The following is a 22920-nucleotide window of genomic DNA, read 5'->3' as shown; positions in this document are numbered from 1 at the left end:
GTTCCAGGTCTTTGCTATTGTAAACTGTGCTGCAATGAACATTCGTGTGCATGTGTCCTTATAGTAGAACGATTTATAATCCTTTGGATATATGCCCAGTAATGGGATTGCTGGGTCAAATGGAATTTCTATTTCTAGGTCCTTGAGGAATCGCCACACTGTTTTCCACAGTGGTTGAACTAATTTACACTCCCACCAACAGTGTAAAAGTGTTCCTATTTCTCCACATCCTCTCCAGCATCTGTTTTCTCCAGATTTTTTAATGATTGCCATTCTAACTGGCGTGAGATGGTATCTCAATGTAGTTTTGATTTGTATTTCTCTAATGACCAATGATGATGAGCATTTTTTCATATGTTTGTTGGCCTCATGTATGTCTTCTTTTGTAAAGTATCTGTTCATATCCTTCGCCCATTTTTGAATGGGCTTGTTTGTTTTTTTCTTGTAAATCTTTTTTAGTTCATTGTAAATTCTAGATATCAGCCCTTTGTCAGACGGGTAGGCTGCAAAAATTTTTTCCCATTCTGTTGGTTGCCGATTCACTCTATTGACTGTTTCTTTTGCCGTGCAAAAGCTGTGGAGTTTGATTAGGTCCCATTTGTCTATTTTGGCTTTTGTTGCCAATGCCTTTGGTGTTTTGGTCATAAAGTCCTTGCCTACGCCTATGTCCTGAATGGTTTTGCCTAGGTTTCCTTCTAGTGTTTTTATGGTGTTACGTCTTATGTTTAAGTCTTTAATCCATCTGGAGTCAATTTTAGTGTAAGGTGTCAGGAAGGGGTCCAGTTTCTGCTTTCTGCTTATGGCTAGCCAGTTTTCCCAACACCACTTATTGAACATGGAATCCTTTCCCCATTGATTGTTTTTTTCAGGTTTGTCAAAGATCAGGTGATTGTAGATATGTTGTGTCGCCTCCGACGCCTCTGTTCTGTTCCATTGGTCTGTATCTCTGTTTTGGTACCAGTACCATGCTGTTTTGATTACTGTAGCCTTGTAGTAGAGTTTGATGTCCGGTAGTGTGATGCCTCCCGCTTTGTTCTTTTTGCTTAGAATTGACTTGGCTATGTGGGCTCTCTTTTGGTTCCGTATGAAGTTTAAGGTGGTTTTTTCCAGTTCTGTGAGGAAGGTCATTGGTAGCTTGATGGGGATAGCGTTGAATCTGTAAATTACTTTGGGCAGTATGGCCATTTTCACGATATTAATTCTTCCTAACCATGAGCATGGAATGTTTCTCCATCTGTTTGTGTCCTCTCTTATTTCGTTGAGCAGTGATTTGTAGTTCTCCTTGAAGAGGTCCTTTACGTTCCTTGTTAGTTGTATTCCTAGGTATTTTATTCTCTTTGTAGCAATTGTGAATGGCAGTTCATTCTTGATTTGGCTCTCTTTAAGTCTGTTATTGGTGTATAGGAATGCTTGTGATTTTTGCACATTGATTTTGTATCCTGAGACTTTGCTGAAGTTGCTTATCAGTTTCAGGAGATTTTGGGCTGAGGTGATAGGGTCTTCTAGATATACAATCATGTCGTCTGCAAATAGAGACAATTTGACTTCCTCCTTTCCTAATCGAATACCCTTTATTTCTTTTTCTTGCCTGATTGCTCTGGCTAGAACTTCCAATACTATATTGAATAGGAGTGGTGAGAGAGGGCATCCTTGTCTAGTGCCAGATTTCAAAGGGAATGCTTCCAGTTTTTGCCCATTCAGTATGATATTGGCTGTCGGTTTGTCATAAATAGCTTTTATTATTTTGAGATACATTCCGTCGATACCTAGTTTATTGAGAGTTTTTAGCATAAAGGGCTGTTGAATTTTGTCGAAGGCCTTCTCTGCATCAATTGAGATAATCTTGTGGTTTTTGTTTTTGGTTCTGTTTTTGTGGTGAATTACATTTATAGACTTGCGTATATTGAACCAGCCTTGCATCCCCGGGATGAATCCTACTTGATCATGGTGGATAAGCTTTTTGATGTGCTGTTGTAATCGGCTTGCCAGTATTTTATTGAAGATTTTTGCATCTATGTTCATCATGGATATTGGCCTGTAGTTTTCTTTTCTTGTTGAGTCTCTGCCGGGTTTTGGTAGGTATTAGGATGATGTTGGTCTCATAAAATGATTTGGGAAGGATTCCCTCTTTTTGGATTATTTGGAATAGTTTCAGTAGGAATGGTACCAGTTCCTCTTTGTATGTCTGGTAGAATTCGGCTGTGAAACCATCTGGGCCTGGGCTTTTTTTGGGTGGTAGGCTCTTAATTGCTGCCTCGACTTCAGACCTTGTTATTGGTCTATTCAGGGTTTCGACTTCTTCCTGGTTTAGGCATGGGAGGAGACTACTGTCCAGGAATTTATCCATTTCTTCCAGGTTTTCTAATTTATGTGCATAGAGTTGTGGTGCTCTACACATTTAGAGAAACTTCTCTAGTAACAAACTATAGAAATGATCCCTGAAAGTATAGTCTTAGTTCCAAATTATTGTAGCAAAAAAGTTTACATGCTCTTTGAAGTTTGCTCTAAAGTGATTCAGTCTAAAATCATAGTCATATATTTTCTGTTCTTGTGTCAGTTTGCTGAGAATGATGGTTTCCAGATTCATCCATGTCCCTACGAAGAACACGAACCCATTGTGTTTTATGGCTGTGTAGTATTCCATGGTGTATATGTGCCACATTTTCTTTATCTAATCATCTTCTTTTTTTTTTTTTTTTTTTTGAGACATGGTCTAGCTCTGTTGGCCTGGAGTGCAGTGGTGCTGTAATCTTGGCTTGCTGCAACCTCTGTCACCCAGGCTTCAGTGATCCTGCTGCCTCAGCCTCCTGAGTAGCTGAGAATACAGGCATATACCACCACACTGGCCTAATTTTTAAAATACTTTTATAGAGATGAGGTCTCACTATATTGCTCAGGCTGGTCTTGAACTCCTGGGCTCAAGCAAAATTCTCCCGCCTGTGCCTCCCAAAGTGCTGGGATTATAGGCCTGAGCCACCGTGCCCAGCCTACATTTATTTATCTGTGTTTAAGTTGCTCATTAGACCACAGTGATCTGGAGGGAGCTTGCTTTGGTTATGTTATGTAAACTTGTATAAAACCATTTCTTTCACTCAAAATATAAGAGAGTAGAATCAGTGTCTTAGGTAAACTTTTCGAAAACTTAAAACAGCTACAAAAAAAAAGTAAGCCCAAAATGTTTGTTTCAAGTCATGAACAGATAATAGTTACTTTGACGGCACTAAAATAGATTCTGCTGTGAAAGTAATATTCTTAGGGTTTTGTATATGTGTGTTTCTAGATTCCTTTTAGCAGAACGTTATATTTTTCAGTAAGCTTTTACTGGTGCGTACTGCTTTGGTTTGATCTCATGTATTCATATGACTGTTTTGCCTGTATTTATCTACAGAAAAAGGATTGAATGACTTAAGGAATGCAGTAGTTTTCTATGTGATGGGACAAGTTACAGAGCTACATACTGAGTCACGAATATAGCTAAGCTAAAACTAGAGTTTTTTAGTTTTCTTTGGTGTTTAAGCAACTTGAATATTGCTAAGTAGCATATGGATTCTTCCTTTTTAGACTCTATAGAATGTCTTTGACTTTTAATCTATTGTAGAAAGCAAATATAACTGTCCAAGAATGGTGCCTTTTGATAAACTCTTTAAATCTTCCTTATCTTTGGCATTTTACTTTGGGAATTATCTTTTAAAAATCTCTCTGGACCCGTTGTGTGATTTCTGTCTCTCTCTTTTTTTTTTTGAAATTGAGACAGAGTCTTGCTCTGTCGCCCAGGCTGGAGTGCAGTGGTGCAGTATCGGCTCACTCCCAACCTCTTCCACCTGGGTGTAAGTGATTCTCGTGCCTCAGCCTCCCGAGAAGGTGAGATTACAGATGCCTGTCACCATGCCTGGCTAATTTTTTGTATTTTTAGTAGAGATGGGGTTTCGCCATGTTGGCCAGGCTGTTCTTGAACTCCTGACCTCAGCTAATCCACCCACCTTGACCTCACAAAGTGCTAGGATTACAGGGCTGAGCCACCGTGCCCAACTGTGATTTCTAACCTATGTATGTTAACATTACCAGTTCCCTGGCTTCTCAGTTTTTATTTGGATTGTCACTCTAGTCATCTAAATTTCTCATTTCTATGTTTACTTTCTCCAGTTTATTTATAAAGTCCTGCTTTTATAACTTTTTTCTGTTCATAAATGGATAACAGTGGCTTCTGTTTACCTATCATTTCCATTTCAGATCTGTCCTCTATAGTCTGTTCTTACTTAACCTCCCCATTATGCATTCTTTTTTTGATCTAGACCCTGTGGTACCTTGGGAGAAAAATAATTTTCTTCCATTGTTTCTTTATTCTGTTTTTCTGATTTAGATTGCCTTTGCTCCTTTCTTACATGTTTAAGTCCTGCTACTCTTCAAAGGGTCCTCACAAAACCTTTCTATGATGACTGTGTTTACTGATTTGTCAGCTTTCTGTATTAAGTAAGAAGCCTTTGATTACAAGCAGTAGAAACTGATGTGAGCTAGCTTATGTTGAAAGGGGGAATTATTTTAAGAATACAGGATTTCGTGGAATTCAAGAGTAGGAATATATAGGCAGGCCTCATAAAGGCTTGTGGTGGTGACATTGCCCTCTTGGTTTCAGTCAGGGTTCTTAGGAGAGCTAATGATTTTTCTCCCATTGATTTGGTTTTCTGGTTTGTTTTTTGCTATGCCATGCTGTCATTACTTAAAAAAAAAAATTAAACTATTAGTAGTTTGGAGGATATCCTTCTGCAGATTTGTCTGTGCTTATACACACATATGCTTATAAGATCTTTCCTCTTAGCATCAAAATGACATGAGGATCATTTCTCCTAATTTAAAGTGTATTCTGTGCCTCAGTCTGTAGCTTTCTTCGTTGTTGTTTCTTTAGACAGGGTCTTGCTCTGTCACCCAGGCTGGAATGTAGTGTCGTGATCACGGCTCACTGCAGCCTTTACCTCCCAAGCTCAAGCAGTGCTTCCACCTCAGCCTCCTGAGTAGCTGAGACTACAGGGGCATGCCACCACACCGAGCTAATTTTTGTACTTTTTTGTAGAAATGGGATTTCACCATGTTTCCCAGGCTAGTCTTGAACTCCTGAGCTCAAGCCATCCACCCACTTTGGCTTCCTGAAGTGCTAGGATTATAGGCATGAGCCACCATGCTCAGCCTTCAACTTCCTTTTTAAACTTTTTTTTTAAAATTACTGACAGTAAATACTGTTCCAGGTCAATTCATATACATACTTCCTTCTGTATAATTTCATGTGGATGTTTCATAATTTATAATTTTCCTTTTCCTGGACATTTAAGTGATACTGATATATATATATTTATATGTGATGCTTTTTTTTTTTTTTTTTTTTTTTTTTTTTTTGAGGCGAAGTTTCGCTCGTTACCCAGGCTGGAGTGCAATGGCGCGATCACGGCTCACCGCAACCTCCGCCTCCTGGGTTCAGGCAATTCTCCTGCCTCAGCCTCCTGAGTAGCTGGGATTACAGGCACGCGCCACCATGCCCAGCTAATTTTTTGTATTAGTAGAGACGGGGTTTCACCATGTTGACCAGAACGGTCTCGATCTCTTGACCTCGTGATCCACCCGTCTCGGCCTCCCAAAGTGCTGGGATTACAGGCTTGAGCCACCGCGCCCGGCCTGTGATGCTTTTTTTTGGTAGGATTTTTTTAAGTGAGGTTTTTGTGAGTTTACAAAATTGATTATTTTCAAGGAAAATATAAATTACCAAAGTGACTCAATCAGTAGAAACTCTAAAGAGCCCAGAAACCATAGAAGAACTTGCAAAGATTGTAAGGTCTAAAAATCTGAAAGGTCACTAGGTCCATATGGTGTTCTTGGTGCAGTCTGTGCAATTTTAAAGAGATGAAAAAAATTAAACTATTGTCAGTAGTCTGGTTAGTGAACTATTTCAGAGCAGATGAAATAGTGGAAAGTACTCCAATCCATTTTATAAACCCTCTGTAATACCAGTAACCAAAACTGTTAAAGATAGCAAAAAAAAAAAAAAAAAAAAACCTAAATAACATTTTGTAAGATGAAATCCAGCACTTTATTAATAATATGCTGCATATTGCAAAAATAGTTGAACATTATAGTTTCTATTCATTTCTTTGTGTATCATATAGAAAGAAATATATAGGCAAAATTAGGTTGGTGTTACAATTTTTAGTATTTTCTTTTAACAGTATCAAGATCAGGAAGCATATTATTAGTTGAATACCATTTGTTTCTGTATAAATTGCATGCATCTTTTAATTTTTTTGAGATGGAGTCTTGCTGTGTCGCCCAGGCTATAGTGTAGTGGCACTATCTCAGCTCACTGCAACCTCCACCTCTCGGGTTCAAGCGATTCTCTTGCCTCAGCCTCCTGAGTAGCTGAGATTACAGGCATGCGCCACAATGCTCGGCTAATTTTTGTATTTTTAGTAGAGATGAGGCTTCACTGTGTTGATCAGGCTGGTCGGACCTCAGGTGATCCACCCACCTCTGCCTCTCACAGTGTTGGAATTACAGGCATGAGCCACTGTGCCTGGTCACATCATTTTATTTATGTAACAACACTGCATACATAATTGGTATTCTGGTTGTATCAAGTGCCATTACTTTTTAAGTAGCCTCATTCCTCACAAATTAATTGTTAAATAAACAAACTAAAATACTTCTCTTATAGCATTAATTTATGCAGCATGAATGAAATCCAGTAACATAATTCATCATTCTCTGAGTGTTTACCATTAACTTTGAGGCTGGTGTTAAAGTGATTGTTTACCATTTCTTGTTTACCATTAACTTTGAGGCTGCAGTCCTATGATTGGGTACCTGTGTGTTGATATGGAGAACACAGAATTGAATGATACCTATATTGTTTTGATCTCTTCTTTACCTTTAGTGTTAACATTCATCTATTTTATACTGGCAGCAAGTGTATTATTTTGAGTTTGTTCAAGAAAAACTCAGTTGATTTACCACAGAAGTCACTTGCTTTGAGAATTTCAAAATTTTCATGACTTCATGCCACTTTTTCATAAAGTTTCATAAAATTGTGGTCTAGAGGCAAAAAGATTGCCATTCTCACAACATTCAAATGTAAGCTGTTTGCTTGTGCTGTCATAAGGTAGTATGCCAGTGTGGAGGCCACGGTGATCCAAGACAGCGTTTTAGGAAACACTGACTGAAGGATAACCAGTGACCGCTAGGAACATTTTTGTGTGTGCATTCTTCTTGACTTTTTATTTACTGAGAGTTATGCATTTGTTTATCCATTCTCTATCCATCTATCAGTATTTGAACAAATTAAACTCTATAGGTCTGCTGTTTATTTTTTATTTTTTTCACTTAAGGTATGTTAGATATTGTGTTAATAAATGTGAGTTTACAGTTGTTTTTTAAATTGCATAATATTCCCTTAAAATACTACAATTGATTTAATCATCATTTATTGGTGGAGACTTATTTTTAATTTTGTGATTTTTATAAACAATGACACAATATCTCTGATTATTATCTTTAGGATACATTTCTAGAAGTGAATCAGAAGTTGTATGCCTTTTCCCCAGACTTTCTGTATATTTATTGCAAACTGTTCTTTATAAAGGTCATTCCAGTTTTTATCTCCATCGTTAGTATATCATCATGTCTTTTTTCCATTGCTGACCAACACTGTTAGAAATACATAACATCTTTTGCAGTCTGATTGGGAGAAGTTTTCTTGTTTTTATTCGTTTTGAATTCTAGTGAAGTTGGACATGTTTTCACTTACTTTCCTCTGTGACTTTCTTCTTGGTGTCTTTTGCCCATTTTCTAACTTGTTTTTATTTTTATTATTATGAAATGTGTTTATGTACAAAATGCACACAATATATATGTGGTTTAAAGATAAAACAAATATCTTCATACCAGCTATTTAAGAAACAGAAGCTCCTTTCCTTTTTCCCTGTTGTGTTCTCTCTGGTCATATCCTCCTCTTTGCTCCTAACCAAGATGAAACTACCATTCTAACTTTTGGTATTTTGATGACTATAAATACCAAATTGTTTCATTTTGAAAATTTGGTAGCAAGCCTAAATCTAGCTATGTGATGAAAGGGTAACAATGCCACTAGTAGATGAAGGCTCCCAGGAGAAGTTAAGGTAACAGCATAACCTGAATCATAGTCTGGTTTTAGCTTCTCTGGGGTTTACCAGAGCCACTTTTGGGGAAGTCTGTGTAAATCATGAGTGAATCCTAGCAATCTTAAGAGCTCACTGTAATAAGAGAATCTGACAGGCCCAGAGTATAGACCAGATGGTGGATGTCTGAGAGAGGCTGCTCTGTAATTTTGGTTTCTAAGCTCACCATACAGTTGATCTGGATATAAGGACATGGAGGGAAAAGCAGGAACATCATGAGTTTATGTCAGTACAAGCCAAATACAGATAAGAATCTGGGCCAGGCTCACCTGGGGATTCTGTCCTATGGTTAAAAGATAGTACAGTATCAGTGACATTTTTGGTCATGGAAGTCCTCAATGTGTCTTATTTTTTGATGTCCAAGATGTCCTGTCTTTGGACTGACAGGAGCAATATAATCTGTGATCCAACTGTTTGTTATCCTGGTATTTCCCTTTACTGTCATCTTGGAGATATTATTTACTTCTCTTTCCTCCATTTGATCTCCCAATGCCTGTACTTCATGTCTTTCTCTTTCTTGGTGTATTCTTTCATTTTGATGGAGTATATCTTCTAGTAACAACTTGGGGAAGGATGTCTGGTAGGTAAAGTTTGGGATTTTGTGTGTCTTCATTTTGCCCTTATACTTAGCCCCTTGGCAAAGTGTAGAATTCTTGGTTGAAAGCTTTATGCCAGAATTTGAAGGTATTGCCCCTTTGACTTTGTCTTTCTGTTATTGTTGCTGAGAAGTCTAAAGTCATTTGATTCTAATTTTTGTTTTCTGATCTTTTTTGTTTCTTTCTAGAAACTGGGATTTTGCCTCCACTGTTATGAATCTTTGCAATGATATGCCTTGGTACATTACACTGAGCACTTGGTGGACATTTTCATCCTGGAAACTGATTTCCTACAACTCAATACTTTAAAAAAGTCATATTATTGATGATTTCTTTCCTCTTTTTCTTTGTACTCTCTTCCTACTAATCAAATGTTAGACCTCTTAGAGTGCTCCTCTAACTTTCTTACCCTGTTTCTCCTATTTTTCATCTCTGTGTTTTGTTTTTTCTGAGAGGTTATTTCACCTTTATCTTCCAACCCTTCCATTGCCCCTTTTTGCTTCTTTATGTTTTCTTGTTTCTAAGAGTTCTTTTTGTTTTCTTGATGTTCCTTTTTTTGTGGCATCCTGTTCTTATTTCTTACATCCCTAAGAAATCAATGAGTTTTAAAAAATGTTTTGTCTTAATAGTCTCAGTTGCTAACAAATTAATTTTTAAAATTTATTTTGTCTGGATCTTGAACTAATATTAGGTGGTTTTCTTAGATGTCTCTTAATCCTTGGCTGCCTGCTTGTGTCTAAGAAGCTCATGGAAAGCCCTGTCTGAACCCATGAGGGGCTTGTAACACAAGGTTTTAACTACCACTGTGGGGAGCTCTTTGGGCTGGGCTAGGCACCATAATCTCCCAGTGCTGCTCCAACTGGTGAAGCTCCAGGGAGCTTTTTTCTTTTACTCCAGTCTATTACAGCTGATAGTTTTAAAGCATAATAAAAATAAATTGCCAGAATAATGAAATTTTAAAAATGAAGACATACAAAACACAAGTACATGTTTTTATTATTAGATTCAACAGACATAAACCTAACTGAAAATTTCAGTAATTGTTTCTAAATGCTTATTTTCGGTTTTGGTACTTACCTTGTCATGCACTGGTGACAGATGGCTTATGGACCATCAGCAGACCATAGTTTAAGGAGCATTGTTGTCACCTAGGAGCAGAAAAAACCTAGAAGCAGAAAAAAAAGGGATATGGGGTGACGGTTTGTGTCCCATATGTATATGGTCATTTAATCCTCTTGGTTTTGGCATAGGGCTACTCTCTCACCAGTGCCTGATCCCCCATAAAACAAAGATTCTGTTTTACCCTTTGTAGAGAATAAGCCTCTAGACTTCTGTAGTGGGGAAACAACAGTTACTGATAGTATGATAGAGTGGGGAAGAGAATCTTAGCGTCTAACTAAAACTCAACCAGCTTTCTCCAAATTTCTTTTGTTTTAGCTTCCCTTCCCTCCTTCCTCCCATTTCAGAGTTGCTTGGTGCTGCCAGTTCTTAGACTTCGTAAAGATTCAGAATGTAAAATGTGTTAGTTCCTAGCTTTCCCAGCTGTCTGCAGGGTCATTTACTACCTATTTATCTGCTTTTCAGCATCCAAAGTTTTGTTGCTATTGGTTCTTTTTCTGTTTTCTATTGTTAATTTTTCTGTAAGGGATTCTAAGTATTTGATGTCTCAGGTGTTCTTTTCTCCATCCAGTCTTTTCTGCTTTCTTAACTGTATTAGTAACAATGTTCATATTCATTTCTATGTTGTAGGTTATATTGCCCACAGATATTTCTTCTATATTACATTTTTTTTTAGTTTTCTTTGTGATTTAAATTTGAATTTGCTGAAGTATTTACTGAAAATTTTTTTCCTCAAAGAGTACATATATAGTGTATTTTCTGAATCTTTGCATATCTAAAATTGTGCTTTTCTCTCACATATGGGAGCTTTTCTGGATATGAAATTAATTTTTGGGTTACCTCAGAACTCTATAAGTGTTATTCCATTGTCTTCTCATATTTAGAGTTGTGAGTAAAATGTCTGATTAATATTGGTGTCTGATTAAAGGTGGTGTTGCTGATGAAAAACAAATGCCTTTTTTTAGGTAACTATCACTACCTTTCTGTACCACCTTTTTGGATAGCATTTCATCTTTATCTTTTAAACTAACAATTTTTACAAAGATAAGTTGTAGATACTGAGTTTTATATTGTCCTTCTACCTTGTAATCTTGCCTGGCATTTGGAGAGCCTTTGATTTTAAAATTTCAGATCTTTTTGGGAAAAAAAAAAAAAACTAGGTACAATTTTTTTTCTCTTTTTCAAAATCATTTCTCCCCCATCTACTTTGTTCTCTCTTTTATGACAGTCAATATGCTCTTTTTTCCCCAATATGCTAGATCTTACTGAGATTCATAGTTATTACCTGATTAAAAAAAAAAAGTTTTCTCTTTTTTTATTGCAGTAACTTTCTTTTCTTTTTTCTTTTTCTTTTTTTTTTTTTTGAGACAGAGTGTCACTCTGTCACCCAGGCTGGAGCACAGTGGCATGATCTCGGCTCACAGCCTCTGCCTCCCAGGTTCAAGCAATTCTTGTGCCTCAGCCTCCTGAGTAGCTAGGATTACAGGCGCATGCCACCGTGACCAGCTAATTTTTGTATTTTTAGTAGAGACAGGGTTTCACCATGTTGACCAGGCTGGTCTTGGAACTCTTGACCTCAGGTGTTCCCCCACCTTAGCCTCCCAAAGTGCTGGGATTACAGGCGTGTGCCACTGCGCCAGGCCTTACCGCAGTAACTTTCATTATAGTCACTGCTGGGTGGGAGAACAGGGGAGAGTTTTCTCTAAGGGTTCAGATTATTTTCCCTTCTTAGAGCTGCTGCATCCAGTGATGTTTCTGCCTACTTAACCTTTTTTTGTTGGCATTGGTAGTTGAGATGAATTCTTAGAGAATACCAGGATTTTTCTTAGGAGAAGGGGAATTTGAGAGTTAATCTAATTTTTTCTGACAGACTAGAGATAATTCAATTATGTGGCAGAATGACAGAACTCTTAAGCAGAGGAAGATAGCCGTGGGTGTAGGAAGATTCATCTTTGTTCAGAAATAATGTCCTCTTTGCATCTCTCTTGACAGCTGGTGCTAGCAACCCCCTACCCTCTCGGGCCTCTGGACCTAGCTTGAAGTTCTGGATTATTTCCTTCTTCCTTGTACCTCAGCCTGAGCCTTCTGTCACCCAAAGGGCTCCAGCTGGTTTTTCACTCAGGCCTCATTTTATCTTCCAAGGTATGTTTAAGGGAAGGAGTAGACAGGATTATGTCTCTCACTTCCTTACCTGGGGCATAATGGGTAGATCCTCATTGGATAAATGTTCCCTAGTGAACTCCCTCTTTAAAATGGTGGCTGATGGTGTGTTGGCGTTTGTTTTCACTCTCCTCTCACCAGATTGTTTGCTACCAGACACCTTGCCATGTGTATATGGAATGTTTTCCTAGTTCCTAGCCATTTTGTAGGAGTTTTTAAATTATATTTTTTTGGTTGTTTCAGTGGACACTTAGAAGAAGGAGGAAATCAAATGTTTTCAGTTGCCATCTTCATATATGAAACTATAGATTATTTTAATACTTTTACAAAATTGTATTATCTCAAAACTTATTGAGATGTTGGTCAAGTCTTATGCTGTAATAATATATATATATATATATAGAAGGCAGTAGTTTAAATAGCTCATTTAAAACCAGTAATTTGGGCTGGACATCTTGGCACACACCTGTAATCTCAGCACTTTGGGAGGCCAAGGTGGGTGGATTGCTTGAGCTCAGAAGTTCAAGACCAGCCTGGGCAACATGGCAAACCTCATCTCTGCAGAAAAATACAAAAATCAGTGGACTATGGTGGTGTATACCTGTGTTCCCTGTTACTTGGGAGTCTGAGGTGGAAAGATTACTTGAGCTGTGGAGGTTGAGGCTGCAGTGAGCTGAGATCGCGCCACTGTACTCCAGCCTGAGTGGCAGAATGAAACTGAGACCCTGCCTCAAGATAAATAAATAAATAAAATCAGTAATGTTTGTTAGTGGGTAGCGATTGGACTGTAGTAAAAAGAGCTATTAGCACATAGGTTAGAGGATTAAAATTGTAATAATTTTTTTTTGTGTGTTGAGATGTTTACAATATGCCAACATTATTTTTTGTCCATAGGTGGCAATATGAGTATAAATTGCTGTCTGGTATCATGTTTGTGTATTAGTCAGAGTTCTCCAGAGACTCAGAACCAGTAGGATACATACACAGTCATACCTTGTTTAATGATGGGAATGTATTCTGAGAAATGAGTCATTAGGTTATTCTGTCATTGTGTGAACATCATAGAGTGTACTTACACAAACCTAGATGGTATAACCTGTTATACCTAGGCTATATGGTATAACCTATTGCTCTTAGGCTACCTGCAGCGTGTTACTATACTGAATAGTATATACAAATGTAACACAGTGATGAATATTTGTGTATCTAAATGTAGAAAAGATGCAGTAAAATTATAGTATTACAGTGTTAATCTCAGGGGACCACTTTTGTTTATTTGGTTCATTGTTGACCAAAACATAATTATGCAGCACATGACTGTATATAGATTGATTGATAAATATGTAAATACATGAGAGGGGATTTATTAGAGGAATTGACTCATGCAGTTATGGAGGCTGAGAAATCCTGTAACAGGTTGTCTACAAACTTAGAGACCTGGGATGCTGGTCGCATGATTCAGGCCAAGTCCAGAGGCCTCAGAACCAGGGAAGCTGATGGTCCACTTCTCAGTCTGAGGCTAAAGACCTGACCAAAGCAGGGCTGCTGGTCTAGTCCTGGAGTCCTAAGGCTAGAGAGCCTGGAGTTCTGATGTCAAAGGGCAGGGAGGAAGAGAGTACCCTTGCTCTGAGAGAGGCATGGGAAATCCTTTTCTGTCCTTTTTTGTTTAGTCAAGGCCCCTGGCCGATTGGATGGTGCCCACTACACTGAGGGCATATCTACCCCACTCAGTCTACTGACTCACATCCCAGTCTCTGGAAACACCATCACAGACAAACCCAGAAGTAATATTTTACTGGTTTTTCTAGGTATTTCTTAATCCAGACAAGTTGATACCTAAAATTAACCATCACAGATTGCTTCCCCCATGCAACAAGTTGAACATAGTTAAAGACAGACTCTCTGGAGAAACTTAAAATTTGAGGGCAAATAATAAATCCCAAACTACCTAAAATACACACACTTCTCTAATGCTATATTGTATATGCCATACCTTAAATATGAAAAAGTTTGACATTCAACTTTAACAGTTACCAAGCTTCAGTCAGAGCTGAGTGGATTTCTTAATAAGATGGTCTCTGTTAGCATTATTGTTATGCCATTTTTTTATCTTACAAAAATGTTCCCAGTGAAGCTTTTGAACCTCTTGAAGTTGAAATTAGTGAAAACACATGAAAACTCCAGTAGCACAGAAGAGGTGTCAAATGTGAAATAGGACATAAGCACTGTAAATACTGAATTTCCATCTGCTAGGCATCAAAAATTTTTTGATACTCAGAAATAGAAAAAATGCGTATTACATTTTTGTAATATTCTCAAGGTCTAAGAGAGGCATTATTAGAGAAGGAAGCCAAAGCTGTCTGTTATATTTTATTTCACGACCATTTTGACTCCTGAGTTACATACTAATTTATAAGATTTAGACAGTTTGATTTCCTACCTCTTCATATATTCCATTTCCCCACTCCTGCCCTAGTCCCTGAAGGAAAACTTAACAGATGATTTAGAAATACTATTTTCTTTTTAATCAATTCATATAATTCTTCCTATACCTAGCCTGGGCAACCCATTCTGGGTTCACATTTTACTCTATTAGTCATGGCATGTAAAACAATTCAATAATTGGTACCCTTCTGATAATTTTTTTTTTTTGAAACTGAGTCTCACTCTGTCACCCATGCTGGAGTGCAGTGGCACGGTATTGGCTCACTGCAACCTCTGCCTCCCAGGTTCAAGTGATTCTCGTGCCTCAGCCTCCCGAGTAGCTGGGATTACAGGCGCCCGCCACCATGCCTGGCTAATTTTTGTATTTTTAGTAGAGACGGGGTTTCACCATGTTGGCTAGGCTGGTCTTTAACTCCTGACCTTGTGGTCTGCCCGCCTCAGCCTCCCAAAGTGCTGGGATTACAGGTGTGAGCTACCACACCTGGCCTGATTACTTTATTATCGATCTCTTAATATGTAAGTAGTTCAACTTTTAATCATATTCTCTCAGTAAAGGATTTCTAAAACAGTGAAGTTCCTAGGTATTTAAATTAATTGAAGTTTAAAGCCAAGACCTTTGGATAGACATGGGTGGAGTTTAATGTAATTTCTACTTTGTTTTGTTTAGCTTATCTAATTTCGTTTAGTCATATATCTGTATCTATATAGATAAAAGAGCACAAAATTTAAAACATGTAATTTTTCTAATAATACAGTTTGATATTTTAATGACTGAACCTTCAGTATTCAGATTCCTGTCTCAACAATATATTGTTATGCCCTATACATGGTAATCACATACTGTAATAGTGGTAGCTATGATTTATATAGCACTTTAAAGGATTTTTTTGTATATATTTTCTCATTTAATCTTCACAACAACCTTGTGAAAGACATAGGAGAAGTACTAATTTTTCCCCCATTTTACAGATGAAGGAACTAAGACACAGAGATTGAGACTTGTCTAAAGTAACATGACCAGTAAGTGCTTGAATTAATGGAGGTAGGTAGTGATGGTTATGTTCTAATCTGCCAAGGGCTTTTCCTTGCTCTTATCTGGTCTGAGTGCTAGGGATATAAATCCACATAGCCAAAATGGTAGGGAATAGGAAAGGTAGTAAGTAGAGGGACTTTGGGACTACATCAGAAAAATGGTGCTATTCTTTTTAATTTCTTCCCTTTTGTTCTTTTGTTTGTTTGTTTTCTAACCTGTAAGCAATGATAAGCAGATATTGTCTTTAGTTGTTATTGTTAGATGAATGAAGCTTTTGTTTTAATGGTAGATTATCCCTGAGGAACTAAGGAAGTAGAAAATCTGGAGAGAAGTCTGTTGGGATTCTCACAAGGAAATAGCTATTGGATCAACTAAGCAAAGGAGAAAGTTAATAGTTTGTGGATAAACCACATGTGCATAACTGGAACTTTTTAGGATTCTCTTGTTAAGATTTTTAAAATCTTGTTTAAAAACTGTATTAACACCTTAATATAAAAATCTTAGAGCTTGAGCGTACTTACCCAACTATGGTTTTCTTTAGATGAGAAAACTGAGGTCCAGAGAAGTTGAAGCTTTCCCAAGGTCACACAGCAGAGCTGGAACTAAAGCTTGCATTTCCTGATTTCCAGATTAGTGTTATTTTTACTTCAAACTATTACTTCTTGGTAAGCTGTTCTTAAAATATTAAACAAGTTTTTTGTATCTTTATGTTTTTGATTAACCTTCCTACTTTGTGCCAAAATGAACTTAAAGATACGAAATTTACTATTACTTTTGTGATAAGAATTTCAATTCTTTGTTTAATTTTAGGTGAGTTATTGTGGGAAAAATCCCGTATTTTGAAGATGTCTCTACACAGTATCGTTTCCTGTTTAAATTACAGATAACTTCAAGAGTTTTCAGAAAAAAAGAAATTGGGACTTTTTTGGTTAAATCATGCCATCTGAACAGAAACAGTTATTTTGTGATGAAAAACAAACTACTTTAAAAAAAGATTATAATGTGAAAAATGAGATAGTTGATAGATCAGTACCTAAACCAAAAATTTCAGAAAGTATTCATTATGAACTGAAAAATGTGAAAATTCATTTGCCAAAAATAAATATTCCAAATGAAGTCCTATTGAAAGATGAAGTTGACAAATACAGAAAATTATTTCAGAGTAAACAGCAGACTGCAAGAAAATCTATCAGTATAAAGACTATAAGCTGTGTAGAGGAGTGTACATTGCTTCATAAGTCTGAGAGAGCTGAAGAAGAGGGTATAAACATGTCTGCAAAAATACTCAATTTCAGCTGTTTAAAATGCCGAGACAACACTCGATATAGCCCAAATGATTTGCAGAAACACTTTCAAATGTGGCATCATGGTGAATTACCTTCATATCCTTGTGAAATGTGCAGCTTTTCAGCAAATGACTTTCAGGTATTTAAACAACACAGACGAACCCATAGAAGCACTTTAGTAAAATGTGACATTTGTAACAATGAGAGTGTATATACTTTACTGAACTTGACAAAGCATTTCACATCCACACATTGTGTTAATGGTAATTTTCAATGTGAAAAGTGTAAATTCTCCACCCAGGATGTTGGCACATTTGTTCAACACATTCATAGACATAACGAAATTCATTATAAGTGTGGTAAATGTCATCATGTATGTTTTACCAAAGGAGAGCTTGAGAAGCACCTTCATGTTCATTCTGGTACTTTTCCCTTCACTTGTCAATATTGTAGCTATGGTGCCACCAGGAGAGAACACCTTGTAAGACATGTTGTAACTTTGCACAAAGAACATTTATATGCAAAAGAAAAACTGGAAAAAGACAAATATGATAAAAGGATGGCCAAGACTTCAGCAGGACTTAAGCTAATACTGAAAAGATATAAAATAGGTGCATCAAGGAAGACATTCTGGAAACGTAAGAAAATTAACAGTGGAAGTGACAGAAGTGTAGAAAAGAACACTCAGGTGCTTAAAAAAATGAACAAAACACAGATTAAATCTGAAGACCAGAGCCATCTTGTTCAAGAGCATTTAAGTGAAGAAAAGGATGAAACACTACACTGTGAGAGTAATAATAAAGTCACTGAATCAGAGTCAGAGAAGCCAACTCTTCTGTCTACTGGGCAAGGTAATAGAACTGAAGAGGGACCAAACATTAGTTCAGGTTTCATGAAGACTGCTGTACTAGGACCTACAGTGTTACTGGTGAAAAATAATAAAATAATGATTCCCCCTAACTATAATGCTAAGTTTATGGGCTTCAAGATGGTAGATGGAAAACAGCATATTGTAATAAAATTGGTGCCTATCAATAAACTAAATTTATCACCAGGCTCACATTCAGGTGCTGCAAAGGTACTTCCTGGTACTGCTAATTTGCAACCCCAGACTTTGGACAGTAATGGATGTTTAACAGGAGTAACAACTGAGTTAAATGACACAGTTTATATGAAAGCAGCTACTCCATTTTCATGTTCATCTTCTATACTTTCAGGGAAAGCAACTTCAGAAAAAGAAATGACTTTGATATCTCAAAGGAATAATATGCTTCAAACAATGGATTATGAGAAAAGTGTATCTTCTTTGCCGACAACATCAGAGTTGGTTACAGCATCAGTGAATTTGACCACAAAATTTGAAACAAGAGATAATGTTGACTTCTGGGGAAATCATCTCACTCACAATCATCCCGAGCTGTTAGGTACCACCATTAAAAGTCCAGATAAAGTCAACTGTGTTACCAAACCAAATGCATACAACAGTGGAGATATGCATAATTATTGCATTAATTATGGCAGCTCTGAGTTAACTGTTGAATCCTCCAACCAAGGATCATTACCATTTCATAATTACTCAAAAGTGAATAATTCTAATAAACGTCGTAGGTTTTCAGGAACAGCAGTGTATGAAAACCCTCAAAGAGAATCTTCATCCAGCAAAACAGTTGTCCAGCAACCAATTAGTGAATCATTTTTGTCACTAGTGAGGAAGGAAAGCTCAAAACCAGATAGCCTGTTAGCATCTATTAGTCTTTTAAATGATAAAGATGGAACTTTAAAAGCAAAATCTGAAATTGAAGAACAGTATGTTTTAGAAAAAGGACAAAATATTGACGGACAAAACATGTACAGTAATGAAAATCAAAATTTAGAGTGTACAACTGAAAAATCTAAATGGGATAACTTTTCTAATGTTGATTCACCTATGATGCCCAGAATCACATCGGTTTTCTCTCTCCAGAGCCAACAGGCATCAGAATTTCTGCCACCTGAAGTAAACCAATTGCTTCAGGATGTATTGAAAATAAAACCTGATGTAAAACAAGATTCTAATAACACTCCAGATAAAGACCTTCCACTTCATTGTGGCCAGTCATTTCAAAAACATGAGGGAGAAAGCAAAATTGTTGAACCTTCAAAAGATTGCAAAGTGCAAGGCATCTTCCCGGTGCCACCTGGCAATGTGGGTATTAATGTGCCTGCAAATGATTTGAATTTGAAATTTGGAAAAGAAAAACAAATGCCATCAATGCCACAAGATGTGAGAGATTCAGAGAAGATACCTAGAATTTCAGGTTTTGGCACATTACTTAAGACTCAGTCAGATGCGATAATAACACAGCAGCTTGTAAAAGACAAACTGCGAGCCACCACACAAAATTTAGGTTCTTTTTATATGCAGAGTCCACTTGTAAATTCAGAACAAAAAAGAACTATAGTTGTTCAGACTTCAAAAGGACTTTTTGTACCAGTGAACATTACTAACAATCCTGGGTTACCGGTTGTTCCAGGAAATGCACTTCCGTTCGTTAATTCACAAGGTATCCCTGCTTCTCTTGTTGTAAACAAGAAACCTGGGATGATTTTAACGTTTAATAATGGGAAACTTGAAGGTGTTTCCACTGTCAAAACTGAGGGTGCCCAAGCTCATGGAACTATGACTAAGGAGCCTTGCAAAACACCTATTTTGAAGGTAGAACCAAACAATAATTGTCTTACACCTGCACTTTGTTCCAGCATTGGCAGTTGTTTGAGCATGAAAAGTAACTCAGAAAATACTTTGCCATTAAAAGGTCCTTACATTTTGAAACCAACGAGTTCTGTGAAAGCTGTTTTTATTCCTAACATGCTATCTGAGCAACAGAACACTAAGTTGAATATCTCAGATTCGGTAAAACAGCACAAGGAGATTTTTCCAAAACCACCTCTTTATACCCTCTTGCCTGATGGCAAACAAGCTGTTTTTTTAAAGTGTGTGATGCCAAATAAAACTGAGCTGCTTAAGCCCAAATTAGTCCAAAATAGTACTTATCAAAATATACAGCCAAAGAAACCTGAAGGAACACCACAAAGAATATTGCTGAAAATTTTTAACCCTGTTTTAAATGTGACTGCTGCTAATAATCCGTCAGTAAGCAACTCTGCGTCCTCATTGCAAAAAGACAATGTGCCATCTAATCACATTATAGGAGGAGAGCAGAAAGAGCCAGAATCTTCTAGAGATGCCTTACCCTTCTTATTAGATGACTTAATGCCAGCAAATGAAATTGTGATAACTTCTTCTGCAACGTGCCCAGAGTCTTCTGAGGAACCAATATGTGTCAGTGACTATTCAGAGGCAAGGGTATTAAGATGTAGAACAAATTATACAACTGAGAGAAACTTCAATAGAAAAAAGACTTCCAAAAAAATTTTTTCAAAAACAAAAACTCGTGGAAGTGAAGACTCGGAAACTGCCTTTGTATCTAGAAACAGAAACTGTAAACGCAAGTGTAGGGATAGTTACCAAGAACCTCCAAGAAGAAAAGCAACATTGCATAGAAAGTGTAAAGAAAAGTCAAAACCTGAAGACGTCCATGAAACATTTGGATTTAGCAAACCTAGGCTTTCAAAAGAGTCTGTCAGAACTTTGAGGCTTTTCCCTTTTAGTTCCAAACAGCTTGTGAAATGTCCCAGGAGAAACCAACCAGTTGTAGTTTTGAATCATCCTGATGCAGATGCACCAGAAGTAGTAAGTGTAATGAAAACTATTGCGAAATTTAATGGACACGTACTTAAGGTTTCATTGTCAAAAAGAACTATCAATGCTTTACTGAAACCAGTTTGCTATAACCCTCCTAAAACAACTTACGACGATTTTTCCAAGAGGCACAAAACATTAAAACCTGTTAGTTCTGTGAAAGAAAGATTTGTGCTAAAATTAACACTCAAAAAGACAAGCAAAAACAATTACCAGATTGTGAAGACTACCTCTGAAAATATTTTGAAGGCTAAATTTAACTGTTGGTTTTGTGGTAGAATATTTGACAATCAGGATACTTGGGCTGGTCATGGTCAGAGACATTTAATGGAAGCTACTCGGGATTGGAACATGTTAGAATAGTTTACAATAATTACCAAGTAAAAGAAAAGTAAAATTACCTTAGAAGGAAACAGTGGGTTGAATTACCATAATGCAATATTCTACTTCAGTATACCTGAAATTAAACATTTTAAAAGTTGATTATATTTCTGTGGAAGAGTAAAAGTTTTATGTGTGATATTTGAAAATGCTATCTCTGCACACATAAGTTGTGCAAGAAACTAATCACAGCACAGAAATACCTTGATTTAATTTTTGAAAAATGTGTTCCTGGGAAGTTAGGGCTAAAGAAAATTTTGATAAAACAGTTTTCCCAATTTAGTTCTTTGGTGACTCTTAGTAGAGGGTAATGGCTGACACCCTCATTCCCTCTCTTCTTCCACCAGCCTTACGCATCTAAGTGTAGCTCCTGTAGAGGTGGAGAGCTCTTTCATGATAGAACTGAAGGAGTTTCTCACATTTGTGAAGGTACTTTGAGAGAGCTTGGGTGAAGAAGTCACTGTATATCTGTTAAATATAGTTCTTTTGAAGGATATTAGGCTGCTTGGAAAGTACATTTGACTCACTACAGTTACACCTCATATAATGCTTGAAGAGTTTTTGGCAAGTAAATTCTTTTTTTCCAGTTGAACTCTGTCACGTGTCAGAAATTGGGAACACTCTCCCAGGTGATTTTCTTTTTCTAAATGACCATGTCAAATGTTGCAGTAGACGGGCAACCTCAAGAGAAGAATTTAAACTCTTTGTCTCATTGAAAGTTTGGTTAAAGAACTTGAACATAGTTCTGAATTTGATTATAATCTCTGATCATCCCCTTACACAGAACTGTGCTTATCTCATTTAAATTGTTTGTCCTCCATAAACAAATGGCCATTTGTAATTCTTGGTTCCCATCCCTTTAAAAAGAATGGAACATAGGAGCATTTCCAAGGAGTGGCTTTTCTTGAAAATTAAAACTTTTTACCAAAACAATATTTTGAAGCAAGATTATATTTTCATCTGTATTCAGTTTATTATTTTAACATGTCCAAATTAGGACAGACCATTTCTGTTAGCTTCTCAGTGTGACCGACAACCCAAAACATATATACAGATTGTTGGCATTTGAAAAAGGAAGCATTAACAGTGGACCCAGAGGCAGTGCATAAAACCTTAGGACAGATTCTTAAGGGACATGCCCAACAGAGTTTTAAAATGGATGTTTTCATGATGACAAGAGAATCATAGATTTAGATTTTTCACCTTGTAAGTTTGGATCAAATTTTATTGCATCTTTGAATAATGGAGTTCTTGTATTACAAAATTAAGTGCTATATGTTTTTTTTGTCACATTGTTACAAGTGTTAATGACATTTTCATTGATTGGATGAAAACTTCAGGGCTTCTTTTCTGTATATAGCAAATTAAATCTGTACATATTTTTGTACCTTTTAGTTATGTAAATTTTGCACAGAAATTTTTGGCATAAGTTTATTTTCTTTCAGTTTAGTTCTGTGCATGCACTAATAAAACTGGTTGTTTAATTTAAAAGGAATATATAAGACTTTACCCATGTTATTTTTTTTGGTTTTTATTTCAGATGTAGATTTTTTTTTAGGTAAATTCGTTTTTCAGGGATTGAACACTATTGTTAGCAAGTGCCTAAAAAAGATGTGAAACAGTTTACATATGTCAACTGTAACAGCAGGTCCCAAATGGGCCCATTCCCCTAATAGTTTTATTTTAAAGAAAGCCATACCTAGAATGCTTCAAGCTATCTTGCTATGCACATTATACTTGTACTGTTTTGTGCAGTTTGTCTACTTTCTTAGTGAAGTATTTTTTGTATAAAATGTTACAATTGTGTTTCTTAAATTGAGCCTAAGAATGGAGTTAATTGGAAATATACAGTATATATTAATAATGTATATGGTGTTTAAAGAATGGTAAACATTGTTAATTTCTGTAATGAACATTTTCAATTAAATTTATTTTAAGTTTGTGTTTACACAAGAATTTTTTT

The 22920-nt window shown here is 36.6% G+C and overlaps 1 protein-coding gene and 1 pseudogene across 12 annotated transcripts in view; one reads left to right on the top strand and one right to left on the bottom strand.

The window, feature by feature from the left end:
* ZNF518A (zinc finger protein 518A) overlaps positions 1-22913 on the top strand; it is a 34150-nt gene extending 11237 nt beyond the window's left edge. For 6 of the 12 annotated variants that reach the window (XM_064374028.1, XM_064374030.1, XM_064374025.1 and 3 more), the window contains 3 exons: positions 11903-12052; positions 15485-16213; positions 16359-22913. In XM_064374028.1, the coding sequence (XP_064230098.1) occupies positions 16485-20939 (4455 nt within the window). In that variant the 5' untranslated portion in view covers positions 11903-12052; positions 15485-16213; positions 16359-16484 and the 3' untranslated portion in view covers positions 20940-22913. The remainder of the gene's footprint in view (positions 1-11902; positions 12053-15484; positions 16214-16358) is intronic. The other 6 variants (XM_064374031.1, XM_064374032.1, XM_064374035.1 and 3 more) reach the window with 6 other exon arrangements.
* LOC135274122 (small nucleolar RNA U3) lies at positions 2279-2454 on the bottom strand (annotated as a pseudogene).
* Positions 22914-22920: the final 7 nt, after the last annotated feature.

Source organism: Aotus nancymaae, unplaced genomic scaffold (genome assembly GCF_030222135.1).
Source record: "Aotus nancymaae isolate 86718 unplaced genomic scaffold, 86718_ANA_hifiasm-v0.15.2.pri h1tg000010l, whole genome shotgun sequence".
Taxonomy (NCBI): Eukaryota; Metazoa; Chordata; class Mammalia; order Primates; family Aotidae; genus Aotus; species Aotus nancymaae.
This window is presented reverse-complemented; position numbering and strand designations above follow the sequence as displayed.